At 39.4% G+C, this 16,678-nt stretch overlaps 1 protein-coding gene across 2 annotated transcripts in view; it reads right to left on the bottom strand.

The window, feature by feature from the left end:
* The window catches only part of micall1a (MICAL-like 1a), a 31,992-nt gene that overhangs the window by 11,822 nt on the left and 3,492 nt on the right, over positions 1-16,678 (bottom strand). For both annotated transcript variants that reach the window (XM_036570108.1, XM_036570109.1), the window contains exons 2-6: positions 9,693-9,741; positions 6,809-6,950; positions 5,666-5,766; positions 2,204-2,328; positions 34-629 (exon numbers count right to left, since the gene is read on the bottom strand). In XM_036570108.1, coding sequence (XP_036426001.1) covers positions 34-629; positions 2,204-2,328; positions 5,666-5,766; positions 6,809-6,950; positions 9,693-9,741 — 1,013 coding nt within the window. The remainder of the gene's footprint in view (positions 1-33; positions 630-2,203; positions 2,329-5,665; positions 5,767-6,808; positions 6,951-9,692; positions 9,742-16,678) is intronic.

Raw genomic sequence — 16,678 nt, 5'->3', positions numbered from 1 at the left:
AGAAAACCACAAATGACAATAAGTAACACTCACCATTGACGGCCGGACTCTGGGAGGGTCTAGGTGGCCGAGGCCTGGGTACAGGACGCGCAGGAGGGGAGTGGTCAAACACCCTTCGAGGGGCGGGCACTGGTCGACTTTCTTCCTCTGCACTCTTCACTGGGGTTGGGGGAAGGGCACCATTGGTTACCTCTGTTGTTGGCTTTTGCTGCTCGTTCTCCCTTTCCTCTTCCTCTTCATCGGACTCATCAAAAGGATTTGGAGGACTGGAGGGGCGGGGTTCAGTCTCATCTTTTGAGCTATTCACAGCTTCTGTCTCCACCCCTCCTTTCTTATTCTGTACTTGTTCATTTTCTCTCTCCAGAGTGTCTGTTTCAGGAAAGTCCGCAGATGGAGCGACATTGTTGACTTCAGCATGACATGGAAGTGTGTTTTCTGAACTTCCTCCACTGGGAGGGATTTCACGGCTTGCACTTGGCGCTACTGGGCCAACCTGCTTGCTCAGATCCGGACGACCGTTCTGACTGGTTGAAGAAGTCCTAGTAAAGTGGTGCGTGCAGACCAGGGACCCAGCATCTCCAATGAGTTTGTAAGAGCCAGGCAACAAAGTGCTGCTGCATTCCCTACATCTGTAATTAAACAGGAAATAGGTTCATAACTTGACAATACAGTTATGACAGTAGGCTCTGACATGTGGACAGCTACATTCACATATCATTGGTCAATACTGTAGACATTATGACCAATTCACCCAAGCCTACTTGATAGAATGAAATAAAGCTGTGCTCTGTTTGTGAAACAGGAAGCAGTGCATTCTAACCCTTAAAAATGGTAGAATTATAAATAGTACTGTACCATTACTGAAGTAGCGTTGCCATGGCCAACACTTTAGTAACACAGATCAGAAATATACAACAAGATTATAATTTTTTTTTACTGATTTCCAAAATTTGATGCTTGTGATCATCCGGAAATAGGAGGAAAAAAGTAAATATAAACAAAATAAAATCTACATTACTCTGCAAACGTTTTAGACAGCTGAGAAAAAAGATTAAAAAAAAAAAACAATAGGTGTTTATTTGCTCAGAAAAACACTTATGTTTGAATAAATACATATATAAATGTGTTTGTTTAACCATTTTCAAGTCTCTCTCCGAGAAAGTCCAACATTAGTTAAAGTTATTTTAGGAATCTTATCTTATTTTACAGCATCTTATCTCAAGTTAAGAAATCTTAACTTACTCGTTCGAAGTCGATGTAATATTGTAGACGAGTTTCCATTATCACACGAAGGTAATAAGAGGGAACGGTGGAGATTGTGTCTGCACTGTCTGGGGTTTTAAAACACTTTAAAAAACCCACCATTTTCAGTGTAGATAATTGTAATGTCATTATGCCAGTTATACTGAGCTAAGCTGCCTGTCACTGCACAAAACAAATAGAAACAGACGATTAAAACAGAAGTTAAGACAGCTCTGGGGTTATCTTAAAGTTAGGAAAAAAATATAGGAAATTCTGTCTAGTTAGGATGTTTCTGTAATACTGTTTTCTTATCTGGAGTTAGGATAAGATTATGAACTTAGGAACTGTTGTTCGGTAATAGCTTCTGTCCTAAATTCAATCCGAACTTAAGTTGTCATGGTGACTAAGCAGATAGGATAAGATTTCAGACTTAAGAAGTTTCTGTAATATGGCCCCAGTTTACATTTATTTACTACTTTCTAGTCGGGCTGTCACAATCATGAAATTTTGAGCTCAAGCAATCCGTGTAGAAATAAGCTGAGCTCTGCAGTATCATTTTAACAAAGAAAAAATATCTTAAGTTTAACTGAATCATGACCTCAGAATTGGAATTTGCATTGAACATTTTAAGATTAACATAAATACAAGGCATTTATTTAGGCACTCCGTATATTTTGCTGTATTGCTGTTATTGTGTATATTCTACCAATGTGTGAATAATGCCTGCACTTACATTTGTACATTCAGTACATTTTTTAAAATAATACAGAAGAATATTAAAATAATCAAATCAAATATGGATAAATCTGAATGGTTTCCTTAAGAATCATAATCAGGCTCAATTCAAAGGTCAAAGATTTCGCCATTTGAGAGAGCTTTTACTCCTAATATTTCAGGCCAAAGCTCCATAGCTGCATTGTCTGATGCTTAGCTTTCTTCTTTGGGAATCTATTAGGCTTACCTGAAGCAGTTGCGGTGGTACAGTCTGCCATCAACAAGGAATCTTTGCACCAGGTGAACATGTTTCCCACAGGCTGCACAGGTGCTGCTCAACGTGCTGCGTTTCGTCTGGACATCTGCATTCGACTGCGTTGGCGGATCAGGAACCAGGACAGGGCATGAGTGGAGGGCAGGGGTGGAGGGAGAGGAAAAGGGGCAAGGGAGATCATATGGAGAGTCACGATCATGAATGGATTGACTGTATCTCTTTCTGTTGTTACGGTGATTCATCTGTCCAGATATTCACTAGATTGATGTGTGTTCATACAAAATAACTTAACATCATCGTCACCACTATAAATAATTAGTGCTTTTGGCAAAAATCACATAGAGTTAGCACTACTTTAAAAGATGAGGAGTCAAAATGGGGGGATTAATGTTTAACAGCCTCAGAGGTCAAAAGGTTAGAAGGTTAAGAGACTGACCTAACTGATCTGAACAACCCCCCAACAGCCCCACCAATCCTACTGCCTAGGCACAGGGTCAGATGGGGGCAGGGAGGTCAAAGACGAACAGGAAGAGGAAGAAGAGGAAGAAAAGGGAGAAGAGAAAAGTTCCGTCTAAAGAAGGGCGAGGGGAAAGGGAAAGAACACGGGAAAAAAGGCAGAGAGAGAGGATACAGAAGCTCTCTTTACGGGTTTTACAGTACAGAGCTGCAAAACTGTGCTTACAAAATGACTAAGCAGTGGTTTCTAAAGCAGTCTTCCAGACTCCCGGGTAATACATGTTTTTGCTTTATCTCAGCCCTAGTAACCTGAGTAAGGTGTGTTCAGAAGAAGAACAGAGCAGAAACATGGACTATACTCAAATACTCTTAAAAACAAAGGTTCCTAAATGCTACGTTAGCTTGGATGCATGGTCCTAAGAAGAAACGTTCACTGATGTAGAAGCTTCACATGATGTGTATAGTCTTTAAACTTGAAAACTATTCTTCACATTTAAATATCTCATTTACAACAATGCAGTGGTCCTCAAACGGCTCCTCAGGTCTACATTTTTGCTTACGGGCAATAAATAAATAAATAAATAAATACCTACTGGCAGTAAGGATTAGGCAAAAACATGGAACCATCCTAGAGGTTTATGAGGAGCAGCTTTAGTATCACTGCTTTAACAGATCTAAAAATCTAAAGCAGCGTGTCTACAACTATGTGCACATTTCTGTTTCAGCACAACATTTGCTTTGCATTGAGGAGTGCATAAAATGACCTCAAAAGTTTGTTTTGAAATGTATTTTCACTGTTCCTTAACCACCCTTTGGAATGACATTTACACAACCACAGTAAATCAGCGTTTACCTCATATTGCATAATCATGAACTGTCAATCGATTGGACAACATCAGCCCATGAAATGCTACATTTTGCTAAGCTTTGGGGTGCAACAGAGACTGGACATTTAAGTAAAGTCATGCCACACATTATACACACTATACAGCAGTATTTAATTCTCAAACCTTTACTTTGTAAGTATCTTTTACTTACTTTATTTCCTAGACCGCTTCTATGGCAGGTACAATGATATATTAGTACAAACTGACATTTGAAGCTTGTAAGACATGCATTTAAGCTCTTCTTTACTTTGTATGTTGCAGTTTTCAGCGACTACTCCAGCTTAAGACTCTAAATATTATTGGAAGAGGCTGTTAACATGTTACATATCTGCCGAGCTGCTTGTTAAGCAAAACTGCATTATTAGATACTATACATTTAGTATGGTTTCAGGCCTTTTAAAATAAACACTAAAAGGTTTTGGGATATGTGTATTCTTGTAAAACCAGAAAGATTCATAGTTATTGTTCCAAAGCACGTTCAGTTACAGCAAAGCTATTTCCATGCTGTGCCATGCTTGAATCTAAACTGGAGTTACATTTGACACAGAGGCTGGTCAGTCTGGGCATTGTCACATATATATTTTGAGGTTCACATCCACTCAGCAGAGTGAAAAAAAGTTCACATAGAAAAGAGAAAATACACAACTCTAAGACAATTTTGGGAACATCCTGGAAGATTTTTTTGCATTTTTGACAGAAATGAAAAAGGATTTAAAAATTATTTTTAAAAAAGAGTCTCTCAAATTACATCAGCAGAATACTGAATTCAGATCCGCACTCTTGTTCAGACATCTGATGCAATGGGTTATTACTGTTTCAACTTCTATTGAAAATACAAAAATATATAAAAACAAAAATAAAAACAAAATTGAACATACACTTATACACCAATCAGGCATAACATCATGACCACCTACTTGTTTCTATGCCCAACGTCCATTTTATCAGCTCCACTTACTAGACTTTGTAGTTCTACAATTACAGACTGTAGTCCATCTGTTTCTCTGCACACTTTGTTAGCCCCTTTTTACCCTGTTCTTCAGTGGTCAGGACCCCATGGACCCTCACAGAGCAGGTACTATTTGGGTGGTGGATCATTCTCAGCACTGCAGTAACAATGACATGGTGGTGGTGTGTTAGTGTGTGTTGTGCTAGTACGAGTGGATCAGACACAGCAGTGCTGCTGGAGTTTTTAAACACTGTGTCCACTCACTGTCCACTCTATTAGACACTCCTACCTTGTCACTCCACCTTGTAGATGTAAAGTCAGAGATGATAGCTCATCTGCTGCTGCACAGTTTGTGTTGGTCATCCTCTAGTCCTTCATCAGTGGTCACAGAACGTTGCCCACAGGACGCTGTTGGCTGGATATTTTTGGTTGGTGGACTATTCTTAGTCCAGCAGTGACACTGAGGTGTTTAAAAACTCCAGCAGCACTGCTATGTCTGATCCACTCAAACCAGCACAACACACACTAACACACCACCACCACATCAGTGTTGCTGCAGTGCTGAGAATGATCCACCACCCAAATAGTACCTGCTCTCTGAGGGACTACAGTCGGTAATTGTAGAACTACAAAGTGCACCTATATAGTAAGTGGAGCTGATAAAATGGACAATGAGCGCATGTTATGCCTGATTGGTGTATATTCCAAGACCAACTCTCTCTCTCTGATCCCAGGTTTATAGATATCATAACATGAAAAACCCTTCTCCCATCTCCTGCTCCATCCCACACCCTGAGGGACCTGATATTATTAGTGAGTAGATCTTCTGCACTGGCTTTTAGGCTACATTAGTCCTGATTCTGAGTACATGGACTTGGGCCAGATTTAGGCCTGCCCATTCTCGCTGCATCTTTGCTGGGACATGTTCCAAGAAACACCTCTTGGGACATAATACCATCCAATACTTCACACAGCATCAATCAATCTCTGTTAAATACAAGTATTGTTTCTGTAAGCAAGCATTTTCTGTAAGCCTGCATGCAGAAGGCTGTTATTACTGCAGTAAGCAGAAAGACCCCTCTATGACTCAGAAAGTATAATATTTACATGCGGACTGCAATCATAAACACAGTCTCTCCCTACCTCAGCCTGGGAGGTTCTGTCTTCTAGAGGAGTGGAAGGTCTCTTTACTGCTGGTTCAATGTGACTGGTACCACCAGGCCTCTTCATACAAGGAGGATTAGCTGAAGAGGAAAAACTGTTATGTCTGAGAGTCAAGACCAAAATTTACATCCTTGACTGGAGTTGTTACCTCATTCCACTTCATGTTCTAGACACAGCCTTAAAATGTTTTAAAACAGTGTTAAGCTGTTTTTGTATTAGCATTTGCATAGTTCAACATATCAGTTGGAACAGAATCTCTCCAAAATGGTAATTTTGCAATAGAAGGAAAAAATATTCTTAACACTTAATTTAAGATTTTATTCTAAGCAAATTTTGACCATTTCTAATGGTCCAATCAGCAAGAAATTCATAACTTCCAAACAAAAAAGAGCAGCTGATAGTTTCACATCATGATAAAAATGAAAAACTACAAACATGGAGGTACAAGGTTTTGTTCTGACAGCAACGATATGCTGTTCATTAAGCTTAATATACACAACATCATAAGTTATGATTTTATCGCACTTGATTAATTTACACTGACATAGAAAGTGTCATAAAGGGCTACTTAAAACATAATTAACACATTAATCTAAGCCGCTTATCCTCCTGGGTCGCAGAGGGTGCTTGAGCCTATCCCAGCGCTCACTGGGCAGAAAGCAGGTAGCATCCTGGACAATTAATTAACACAGATATTCTATACCATATTCTATAATTAGATTCTACATTTATATTCCATAAACTTCATAAATAAAATAGAATTGACCCATCCATAACCTTGCCCCGCCCACAAATTTGTCTGTTGGCCTCATTCTGGCCTCATTCAGCCTAATGAGATACTATCTACTGTTGCAGAGCTTTTGTCCTGATAGAACAAAAGCTCTGCATTAATGTTATCTGATGCCATGCAATATTTATACTGGAGTCAGATCACATTAGAGTCACCTCCAGTTTTACTGGTTGAAATGATTCAGAAATTAGGCAACACACATCAGTAACGCACTAATTTAACCCAGATCAGAACCAATTCTGGTCCAACATGACTAACATGGGTCCAGAGGTTTGAGTATTTATGTAACTGCCAATAAGTAAAACAACGCTTGTGCACTGATCGACACTTACCGTGAGATTTGTTAGTGAAGTAGTTGTAGTACTGCGAGACGTAGGTGATGATACTGAGGCGGTCAGGCACTTTCATATTCTCCATGTCCTCCGGGTCCAACAGGGCCGGAATACCTAGTTCTCTCTCTGCTACCTCAAACGCCTGCGAAAGAGAGAAGAGAGAGTGTGACGGTTACAGTAAGCGAAAGAAAGAGGGATAAAGAGTTAGATAGTTGGATAAACAGAAAGAAATGTCGTAAACGCATTTACAGGGGCGCCAGGAGAAATTCTGCGCCGCCTGAAAACTTTATGCATGGGCACCTTGCCTCACTTCATTTTCCTTAACAGAACTAGTCACAACATTAAAATAGGCCAAAGTTTTCACGACCCTACTCCTTATCTTGTTATAGCTACATAATTCCAACTCTTACTTAGCACGCAGTAAGCTGTGAATATGAATCTAAGCATGACTTACATTTCTGTATCCTGTATTTCGACTGGTCAAAATGTTCCTAAAAATGTAGCATCGTCACAGTCAAAGCAAAACTCTATAATTAATCGTTCAGTATATAACAGATACATTATTTAAAGCCCACTTACATGCCCACAGACACAATTGTTTATCCAGCTACAGATGAAATTCAGCCATGAAATGATGGAGGTATTCTGGTCTTAATTCAGACTTTCTCGGGCAAAAAGACAGAAGCGGAGGCTTAGAATATGTACACTGGACTATTATCTACATTGGTTTCACTTTTAGATTAAATCTTTACATTTTAGTGATAAAGAGAACATGATATCTAAACACAAACATACAAGTTATTTATTAGGGCTGTATATGATTTATTATGGCTGTATAAGAATCTGGTGATACGATATGAATCATGATACAAGGGTTATGATTTAAAAAATATTGCGATATATTGTGATACTGTAAGCAATAAATTGCAATTTCCAAAATCTAATTTTAGAAAAACTGGCCTAGTATAAAAAACAGACCACCATATTTAAAAAATGTGACTGAAAGAATAAGTCTTACGGCTGAAGATACATTATAACACTGGTCAAGGTTAAACGCAACACAAAATGAACCACTGTCTGCCATGAAATTTTGTATGTAAACTGTTAATTCAAAATAGAGTGTTTTTTGAGAATCGATACAATATTACAAATTATAATATTGCGATACTCAAGTGCATCAATATTTTTTATACCCCTGAGAAAATATTTACGTATTCAAGAAGGAAAAACTTTAAAACGTTGTACATTTGCAGTAGAATATGAGTCTTTGTTTACAAAGCTCCATCACGTCACTTCCGATTACTGCAGTTACAGAACACAGCACAAGCTTCCGTTCAATAAACAGGGGCTCCAGTATATCTTCATAACCCATTTCTATCTCTGAAAAACTGGGTGAAATACTGTATTCCCTATTTTTGTTGTTCTTTTTATGTTTTTCATGCTGTTTTTGCTTTCTGCTTTGCATTTTTGACGGCATATTCACTTGAATTACAAACGAAAGTCTTGTTCTTCTTACAATCCTTGATTAAAGCTAAAAACTAAACCACTGAGACTTCGTAGGGGTGTGATTGCTGCTGGCACTATATTTAAAACTAGTTATTAATTATTATCTAACGAATGAAGCGTTTCAGTTAGGAACCTTCCAGAATGCCTAAAAGTGACATGCAAAAATAAATAAATAAAAAACACAAAAGTGTGCAATTCAGTGCCCTTAAAATCACTGCAATCTTCCACCCTCTTACTGCACCCCCTGTATTTATATACAGGGAGGTAGGGAGAGAAAAAAGGCAAAAGGAAATGTAGACACAGTGTGCACAGAATACCTCACGCATGTTGTGGTAAAATACTAAACTGGTCAGTCAGGTCTATTGCAAACTGCTTCTGTTAGCTCAGAACTTCTACTTTCAGACAGATCTCAAAGAACGGCCCATGTTTGTTTTATTCCTTTCATTAGTGCTGTGTTGACTGACCATACTCTCATTTTATGAGCTCCTATCCCTCATGAGTTTCTCACTGGGACGAGAGGAAGTTTACCTATGAAACTGCCAAAGCTTTCAGGGGAACCGATAAGAAAGGTGAGCCATGGTAATGTTATTTAACTCTGATAATGACTGGCATTGACACAGTCACACGCTGTGACCGCTGGTCAGTAGGTTTAGCCTTACTTTGAGGCTAAGTAACAGTAAAACAATTGGTTTTTACTTACTTAACTGACCTGTGTCCCCTTAGTAACATCACAAAATCTACTGAACAAGATTAATACTTCATATAATAGTGCAGATACATCCTACATAAAGAGATAGGACTGGATATTTAAAATTTCATGTGTTGAATGATCCACATTACATGTTTAAAAGAATATTTCACCCAAAAAACACTAATGAATCTATATAAGAATGGAAGCAAATGGGGAGCAGCTAAATAACTGTTCCTTGTAAGTTTTCATTTACTATTAACTTTCACATTTCTAGGGAAGTATTCAGACACAGGCTGAGTTATAAAAAAAATTAAGATGAAAAAAAAGTTACATTTATGATACAAAAAGCAGTTTTCAAGGTGACTCCTGAGAAAATCCTGTCCAAATGCTGTCAAATTTCAGAGAAATTTGGGAATATGATAAGATGTAAGCATGTTCTACTAGAATCTGTTTAGCTGCATTAAAATCTGTATTTTCCCCATGTTAGGTTGCAGCAAGTTATTCACTACTGCTGAAAATGCCAGACCTACAGCTAAGCTGAGAGCAGCAAAACACTGAGAAAAGTGTGAGACGTCAACAACAACATAAACCCTAGGGTTTAACCATGATGTCACTATGCAGCAACCTCTAATTTCCACATCATTTATGGTCATCACTGCAAAATAAGTAGCTGAGGGTGATACTCACCAGCCGGTTGTTTTCATAGACATTTTCTTTGGAGAGGGAGTCAAAGTCTCTGCAGCACAACAAAAAGAGAGGGGAAAAAAGATCACCATAAGAAACATGATAAACAGTGATATTCTACCATCATAATGCACTTAAGCCACTTTACCTGGTCTTCATCATAACCCTTATTACTGAAGACTTCTAAACACTAAGGATAAATGACTTGGCTGTGTGTGGAGGAATACATAATACTGTGGTTAATACTGGCTGCTCTGCTCAGCAAAAATAAGAACATTTCACTTGGCAGAGCTTGGGGTTTAGGTTTTTTCCTAAACGAAATCACCACCACTAAAGAAATAATGAGATAATTTGTCTCTACTCAGAAAGAGAATCCAACATATTTCCATGCATAAATCCTACTCTTTTAATATCGGCTGTCTTGTAGGCTGAAACCCACAAAGATACGTGCTCATTTCACATTTACGGTCAGCAGCTAAAAAAGACAACCAGTATTAACTCCTTAAATTCCCACTTGTATTACGTCCTAAGGCTTTGTTATTATTAGGCCTTATTACTCAATTACACTGAAAACAGTGTAAACGGGCTGTTTGTCTTAAGTTACACAAGTGAAAAAAGTAAGTCAGGACCCAGCAACTTGTGGCCGTTTAAGAAGCATCAGCTCATGACCATAAGTAAATGAGCTCCTTTGAACTGATGACCACTGGACTTCCGAGTCAGTCTGCACTGTTCGTCTGATCCTCTCAGCTACATTACAGGTAGTAAGTTTGGAAGCTACAGATACGACAATTATAAGTTTACTAAGATTGGACAAAAAGGTTTAACTAAATATCTGGAGCAACAGTGTAAAAGAGAATTCTGCACAGACTTATTAAATATTAAATGATTATTATTTCCCGCAATCGCCCAATTCAAGCACATATAACGTCTGCCTGCACCCAAAAATTCTAGCGTAGTTCTTGCCCACACCTACCAACAAAATCTTTTTTCGTTGCCTGTGCCCACCTGCAAAATCGAGTTTCATTCTTGCCCACAAAAAATCTAGCATCATTCCTGCCCACGTCTGCCCACAAAACCTAGAGTTGTTTCTGCCTATACCCATTTACATCATTTAGTTCCATTCTTGCCTGCACTCGCAAGATCTAGCATTATTCCTGCCCATTACCACCAGCAAAGTCTAAGGCTGCTCACGCCTCCACTCACCCATAAAATCTAGTAGTGTTCTTGCTCTCACCCATCCGCAAATTATGGTGTCTTTCCTGCCCGTACCCGCTTGCAAAATCTGGTGACATTCTTGCCCGCATTCGCCCACAAATCTAGTGTTGTTCTTGCCCCACCCTCAAAATCAGGAGCCGTCTTGACGACACACGACTGCAAAATCTAGTGCCCTTCTTGCCTGCACCCACCCGCAAACTCTAGCGTCATTCCTGCCTGCAGCCATCCACGAAATCGAGCGTCATTCCTGCCTGCAGCCACCTGCTAAATCTAGCGTTGTTCCTGCCTGCAGCCACCCACAAAATCTAGCATCGTTCCTGCCCACAGCCACCCGCAAAATCTAGTATTGTTCCAGCCAAAATCCAAAATCTACTGTCATTCCTACACGTACCTACCTGCAAAAACAGGTGCTGTTCTTGCTCATAGCTGCCCACAAAATCTAGCATAATTTTTGCCTGCACCCACTCAAACCACATCATGACCACCAGCAACAAGGCTAAATAAAACTGTGAGAAATCGCTATGGCTGACATGCACGAGTCCAAGATGGACCAAAAATGTAGGATGTATTTGATCAGCACAGCTAAGACAAACAACAGGGGGCATTTTGCTTTACCTGCTATGTGCACCCCACTCTAACTGAGAAATAAGCAGCAAGATTAGCTGAAAGGTAACCATTTTCCATAGAATTAAAAAGCAGGACTTGTTTAATGCTATTCAGGGTTTTTAATGACTTTTGTTGAGTGTTAGCACTGCAGCTCGTGGCTTAATGCTAACTGAAACCTGAGTGAACTTGTGAACGTGTAAGCGGACAGAAAGGAAGTGTGTACATGTGCGTGAGTGAGACAGTGAGGAAAGTGCGAGAAATAACACAGACAGAGACTTAGTGACAAGATGTTTGTACAACATGGTTGAAAGTGGTTAACATAGTTAACACCATTTAAATTAAGTAGGCTACATCCGCTCTCTCTCCCCAAAAAAGCATAACGCCAAGCCCTGTATTTGTTTAGCCCTAAGCAGAAAGTAGTTTCAAACACGTACAGTTGACAGAATAAAAAAATTTTACAATGTAATAACACTGTAATAAAAGCAAAATCTCCCAAATCCGGCCTTGCACAGCAACAGATGGAAGACCCTGTGCTTGGATCAGAGTGCCTGGTGTTAACAACAGAGCGCTTGGCCTAAACAATAGCCTCTCTGTGTGGCTAATGGAACGCACGAGTGTGCCGACGCACTAAGCCGCTGCACTGCAATACGTAACTCCAGCCGACAGCAGCAGGCTGCTATTTCCTACTGCAACTGTCTCAAAGCTGCCGGCTGCTGCCATGACACTCAGCTTCTATGGCCTCGTCCTTAAAAGGAAGCAGAATTTACTGTACTGCCTGAATCAGCTGCTGTGGCACAAATGGTCACAAAACATCTGTGCAACTCCAACGCATGAATAAAACGCAGGCCCCCCACTCTCTTACGCACTGATTATTAACTATGCCTGCAATAACACGCAGCCTGGAGTTGTCCCTATATAGAATGTCAGCTTTAATGTTAACACCTAGAGATGGCACAATACCACATTTTAAACATTTTAAATTTTATTTTTAAGTACTGGCTGATATTGATACAATATTTTTTCTTTAAAAACCACTAAGCTTTAAAATGAGCTTCTTTCATTTGAAGTACTTCACCTAACATGAGGATCTAAAGATAGGCCATCATGTTGAAACTACTCAGTCACTCTATTCACTTTACAGGAACAACACCACAGCTAACAACACCACATCACACAATGTGAGCGTGTGCCATTTCTGAATAGACTTGTTACAGGATCAGATCAGCATCATTTCCTTTTTCCTTCTGATATTCTAAACAGCTGATCTTTCCCTGATACAGATACCCAGTATTGAATCAGTGCAAACACTATTAATACCAAGTGCTATAATGCTTGTTACCAAAACGATATGGCACAAATTAAAAATACTTTTCAAATGGGTTACACGTCACTCTCCACCCTTGTCTTTTCCACAAGCTGAAGGCATTTGTTTATGCTGTAACCGTGCTGGGTGACGCTTGGAGCTAGGAATTCATCGATACCACTTTTTCCTTTCCAACACTGGCTGTGTTTACATGCCAAGATTTTTGCCAATCCAATTAAATACATTCCGATTATAGATTACGACTGAGGTGTTTATATGCTCACTCTACTCAACAACCAGATGGAAAATCTCCATTTCCATGCATGTTACAAGTAATCCAATCCAAAATAATGCACCTGTGTAAGGCAGTACTTAGTGTAGATGTTACCATGACAACGAGCATCACGTCAGTCCAGCCAGAGTGAGATGAGCAGCAGTAAGCAGTGCTTGTGATTTTACTTTAAAATGATGTCAGACTTCACATGTACTTATTAAAGAAGGACGAGAGGAAGACGTCATGTTCTGAGACACATAAGCTGGACGCCCGTCCCACTGCCGTCTTTTTGTCTCCTCTGCAGACCAGTTTCTGCTCCCGCCATGCTGAACATTATAAACTTTCACTATGGCACGAATTTACATGTGCTGAATGTACTTAAACTGTCCGATTGGGAATGTAATTGGATACAGGCGTTTAACGGATTATTTACAGCATGCGGGGCACAACTCCGGTCCTGGAGGGCCGGTGTGCAGCACAGTTCGGTGATTTACCTGCTCCAACACACCTGATTACATTTATTTGTTAATTGCAGGTTAAGTGGGTATGTTTCAGCTGGGAAACTGTGCTGGACACTGGCCCTCCCTGATTTACAGCACCCCTGATTTACAGGATTATCCACCTCGTTCAATCAGGTAGTAATTGTATTCCAAATTCAGAAAAGTGTATACATAGACAAATTCTATTCCGATTGAGCTATTATTCAGATTATTAAGAGATTATCAGGGTGCATGTAAAAGTGGCTACCAATACCTGATGAACACTGGCTAAAAACAGCAGTCCAGCTGAATGTCCAGCTGAATGACAGCAGTTGTAGAGCTGCTTGGTCTAATTATGGAGAGCAGGTTTCACCTAGCAGAACGGCTATGAGTGAAACTCTACTCAGACATGATTCAGCAGGACTGTCACACATGCTCCCCTCAGTCAGAGCAGCCAAAACGGTGACTCCATCTGGGAGGAGTACTGTTTACATTCAAAATAAAAGACAATCAAACCGCTTGGACTGAGTAACTACGCTAATCTGAGTTTAAACAAGAGAACGATAAAAAATGAAAGAGGGAATGAACTAGGCAGTCAAAAAAAGGGCTGGCTGAAATATTAACACGAGAATGCTGTGAGGGGAAGAGGAGCGGAAACGATGAGAAAAGAGGAATTAAGATACAGAGAAAGAGAAAAACAAAGCAAAACCAAATGTAATCTAAGGTCTGGGGTAAGCTTGAGACTGCACCAGTGAAGTAATCATCAAAACATTAAGGAATAACACGATGCCCTCAGTTTAAAACTGGTATGATTGATGGAGGATGAGATAACATGCAAGAAACTCCAGAAATATGAGGAACTGATACCATCTCTGAAGTGTCCTGTTACCCAGCTATAACAACTTTCAGATCAACAAACCTCTAAAGCCCAGACTCACAAGTTCAAATGCGTTTGAATGAGATGATGAGATGTGACCAATCTCCCGTCGGGCTGCATGACGTAGACATACATATGAGCCCAGACTCTGACTAAATTGCAGGAGCAATGGTAAACTGCCCTAGGCTTAAGCTTAATCTAGGTCTGGAAAACTGAGCCCAAAGCTTTAATTAAGCTGTGCTTTACTTGACTGATATAACTAAGTAAAATTATTACTCAAATATTATGTCCATTATTATCAACTCAAAGTCTTAAAACATCAAAATGTAAATTTTGGAACTTTGGAGATTTGGGAACAGCTCTGATGGAAATGTATAACTGTATGCAAGATGCAGGAAAAGAGTGAGTTGAAAGAGAACTCAAAGAGAACTCAGTGAAGGTTGTGTCTTCTGAGGATGTAAAAGAATTATCTACTGTTGTCAACATAATGTTAATTTTGAATTTGAGATCTAAACATCAGTTCTACTTTTGAGCCTGTGTGTGGCGTTATTACGTATAGACATATGACGTGGTCCAACAAATTTTGTGCATCAACATTAAGTGATTATTAACTAACCACGCTAAAAAGCGCAAAAAATGAAAAGTATGCATGTTGCTTCATTCAGAATCACTGAGCTGTGTAATGGCTGTCAGATGTTGGTAAAGTGGTTTTTGGTTTATTTATGATATAATACCTTGGTTTATTTATGGCCTGCAATGCCGTGTTTTTTGTGCATGTTACTAATAGCAATGTGTCATCTACCACTAAACTTCAGAGTTATTGGAGGGGGTCGTGGCTAAAACAGGCTAAAAAGCACCTGTTTAAGGAACCACAACTCATAGACAAGAATAGACAGACATGAATTATTATCAGTACATTAGTAAAGTGATTATCTGATCATATACCATGAAACTATGATACCACAACATCCCTAATCTTCTCATAGAGGCATACGTTCACTGTAACATGTAACTATATATACATACTATCAGTGCTTTGTCAGCAAGACTGATAAATATGGAACTTTATTCAAGTTCAAGTCTAGTCTGACCAATCCCCAGCACTGGTAGAAATGGGAATGGGGGCAGCTTGAGGGTTAAGACGCTTACTGTACTGAGAATGTGTGTGTATGTGTGTCTTCACAATGCTTGATCCAGATCGACGGTCCGTCAAGCTAATCTGCAGCCAAGGTTTGAGTCTGTCACAGTGGATTTAGCAGCGGTGGCAAAGTTGGAAGGTTCACACACTCACAGAGAGCACTGAAATGTACCAGAGCCTGCAGGCTTACACACACACACACACACTCACACATACATAAAGCAGAGATTGTGTTCTAGCTCTCACACACAACACTGAACTGTATTGAAGTGGAGCTACTCACACAACCCTGCCTGAATTAAAGGACTCTCCGTTCACACCTGTGTATTCTGCACTTTTGCTGGACTCTAGACTCAGATACTTGGATATATTGCACATCTTGTAAGGCATGTTGGACATTCTCTGCACACTGCTTCTGTATGGTCATATCTCGGGCTATTGAATATTTTTATTTTTGCATATTCTCAAATATTATCTGGAATATTAAAACATTCTATAAAAGCTTGAGACATGTTTCACTTTAATGGTGGAATGACTTTTTTTTCATTATTATTATTATTATTAGTAGTAGTAGTAGTAGTAGTAGTAGTAGCACTACTATTAAGAACCTGGTGACTGCTTATGGGCTACCAGGCAAATCCAGTAATATTCAGATTTGGGCTTTAAGTTGAAATATTTACTAAATTTTATGTTGGTATTTTAGGTTGGAGCAGCTTTTCAGCTCTTTCTAGAGGTCTGTGTGTCCTATGGCAGGTTCTCAACTTCAAACTCCAAAATGCAAATAGTCCTCTATGATAGTGACACACAGTGAGCAACACTACAGTTTTCTTATTTTGATTTTTAATGATGATCTTACTGTAAATACTGCACACAAATATTGCTATTTTAAAATTACTTATTGCTATATTGTAAACCATAATACAAGGTACTACCATTTTTTTTATATCGGCGTATGCCTACAATTTGCATATAGACCAATTCTACCAAAACAAATTCCTAGCACACGCAAATACATTTGGCTAATAAATTTAGTCAGGTTTTGTCCAGTCACCTTGTCTTTTTTTAGACACGCTTCACAGGTGTGCTGTGCTGCAGCC

The sequence above is a fragment of the Colossoma macropomum genome, unplaced genomic scaffold, assembly GCF_904425465.1.
Source record: "Colossoma macropomum unplaced genomic scaffold, Colossoma_macropomum, whole genome shotgun sequence".
In the NCBI taxonomy this organism is placed as follows: Eukaryota; Metazoa; Chordata; class Actinopteri; order Characiformes; family Serrasalmidae; genus Colossoma; species Colossoma macropomum.
The sequence above is the reverse complement of the archived record's forward strand: the minus strand, read 5'-3'. Positions and strand labels throughout refer to the sequence as shown.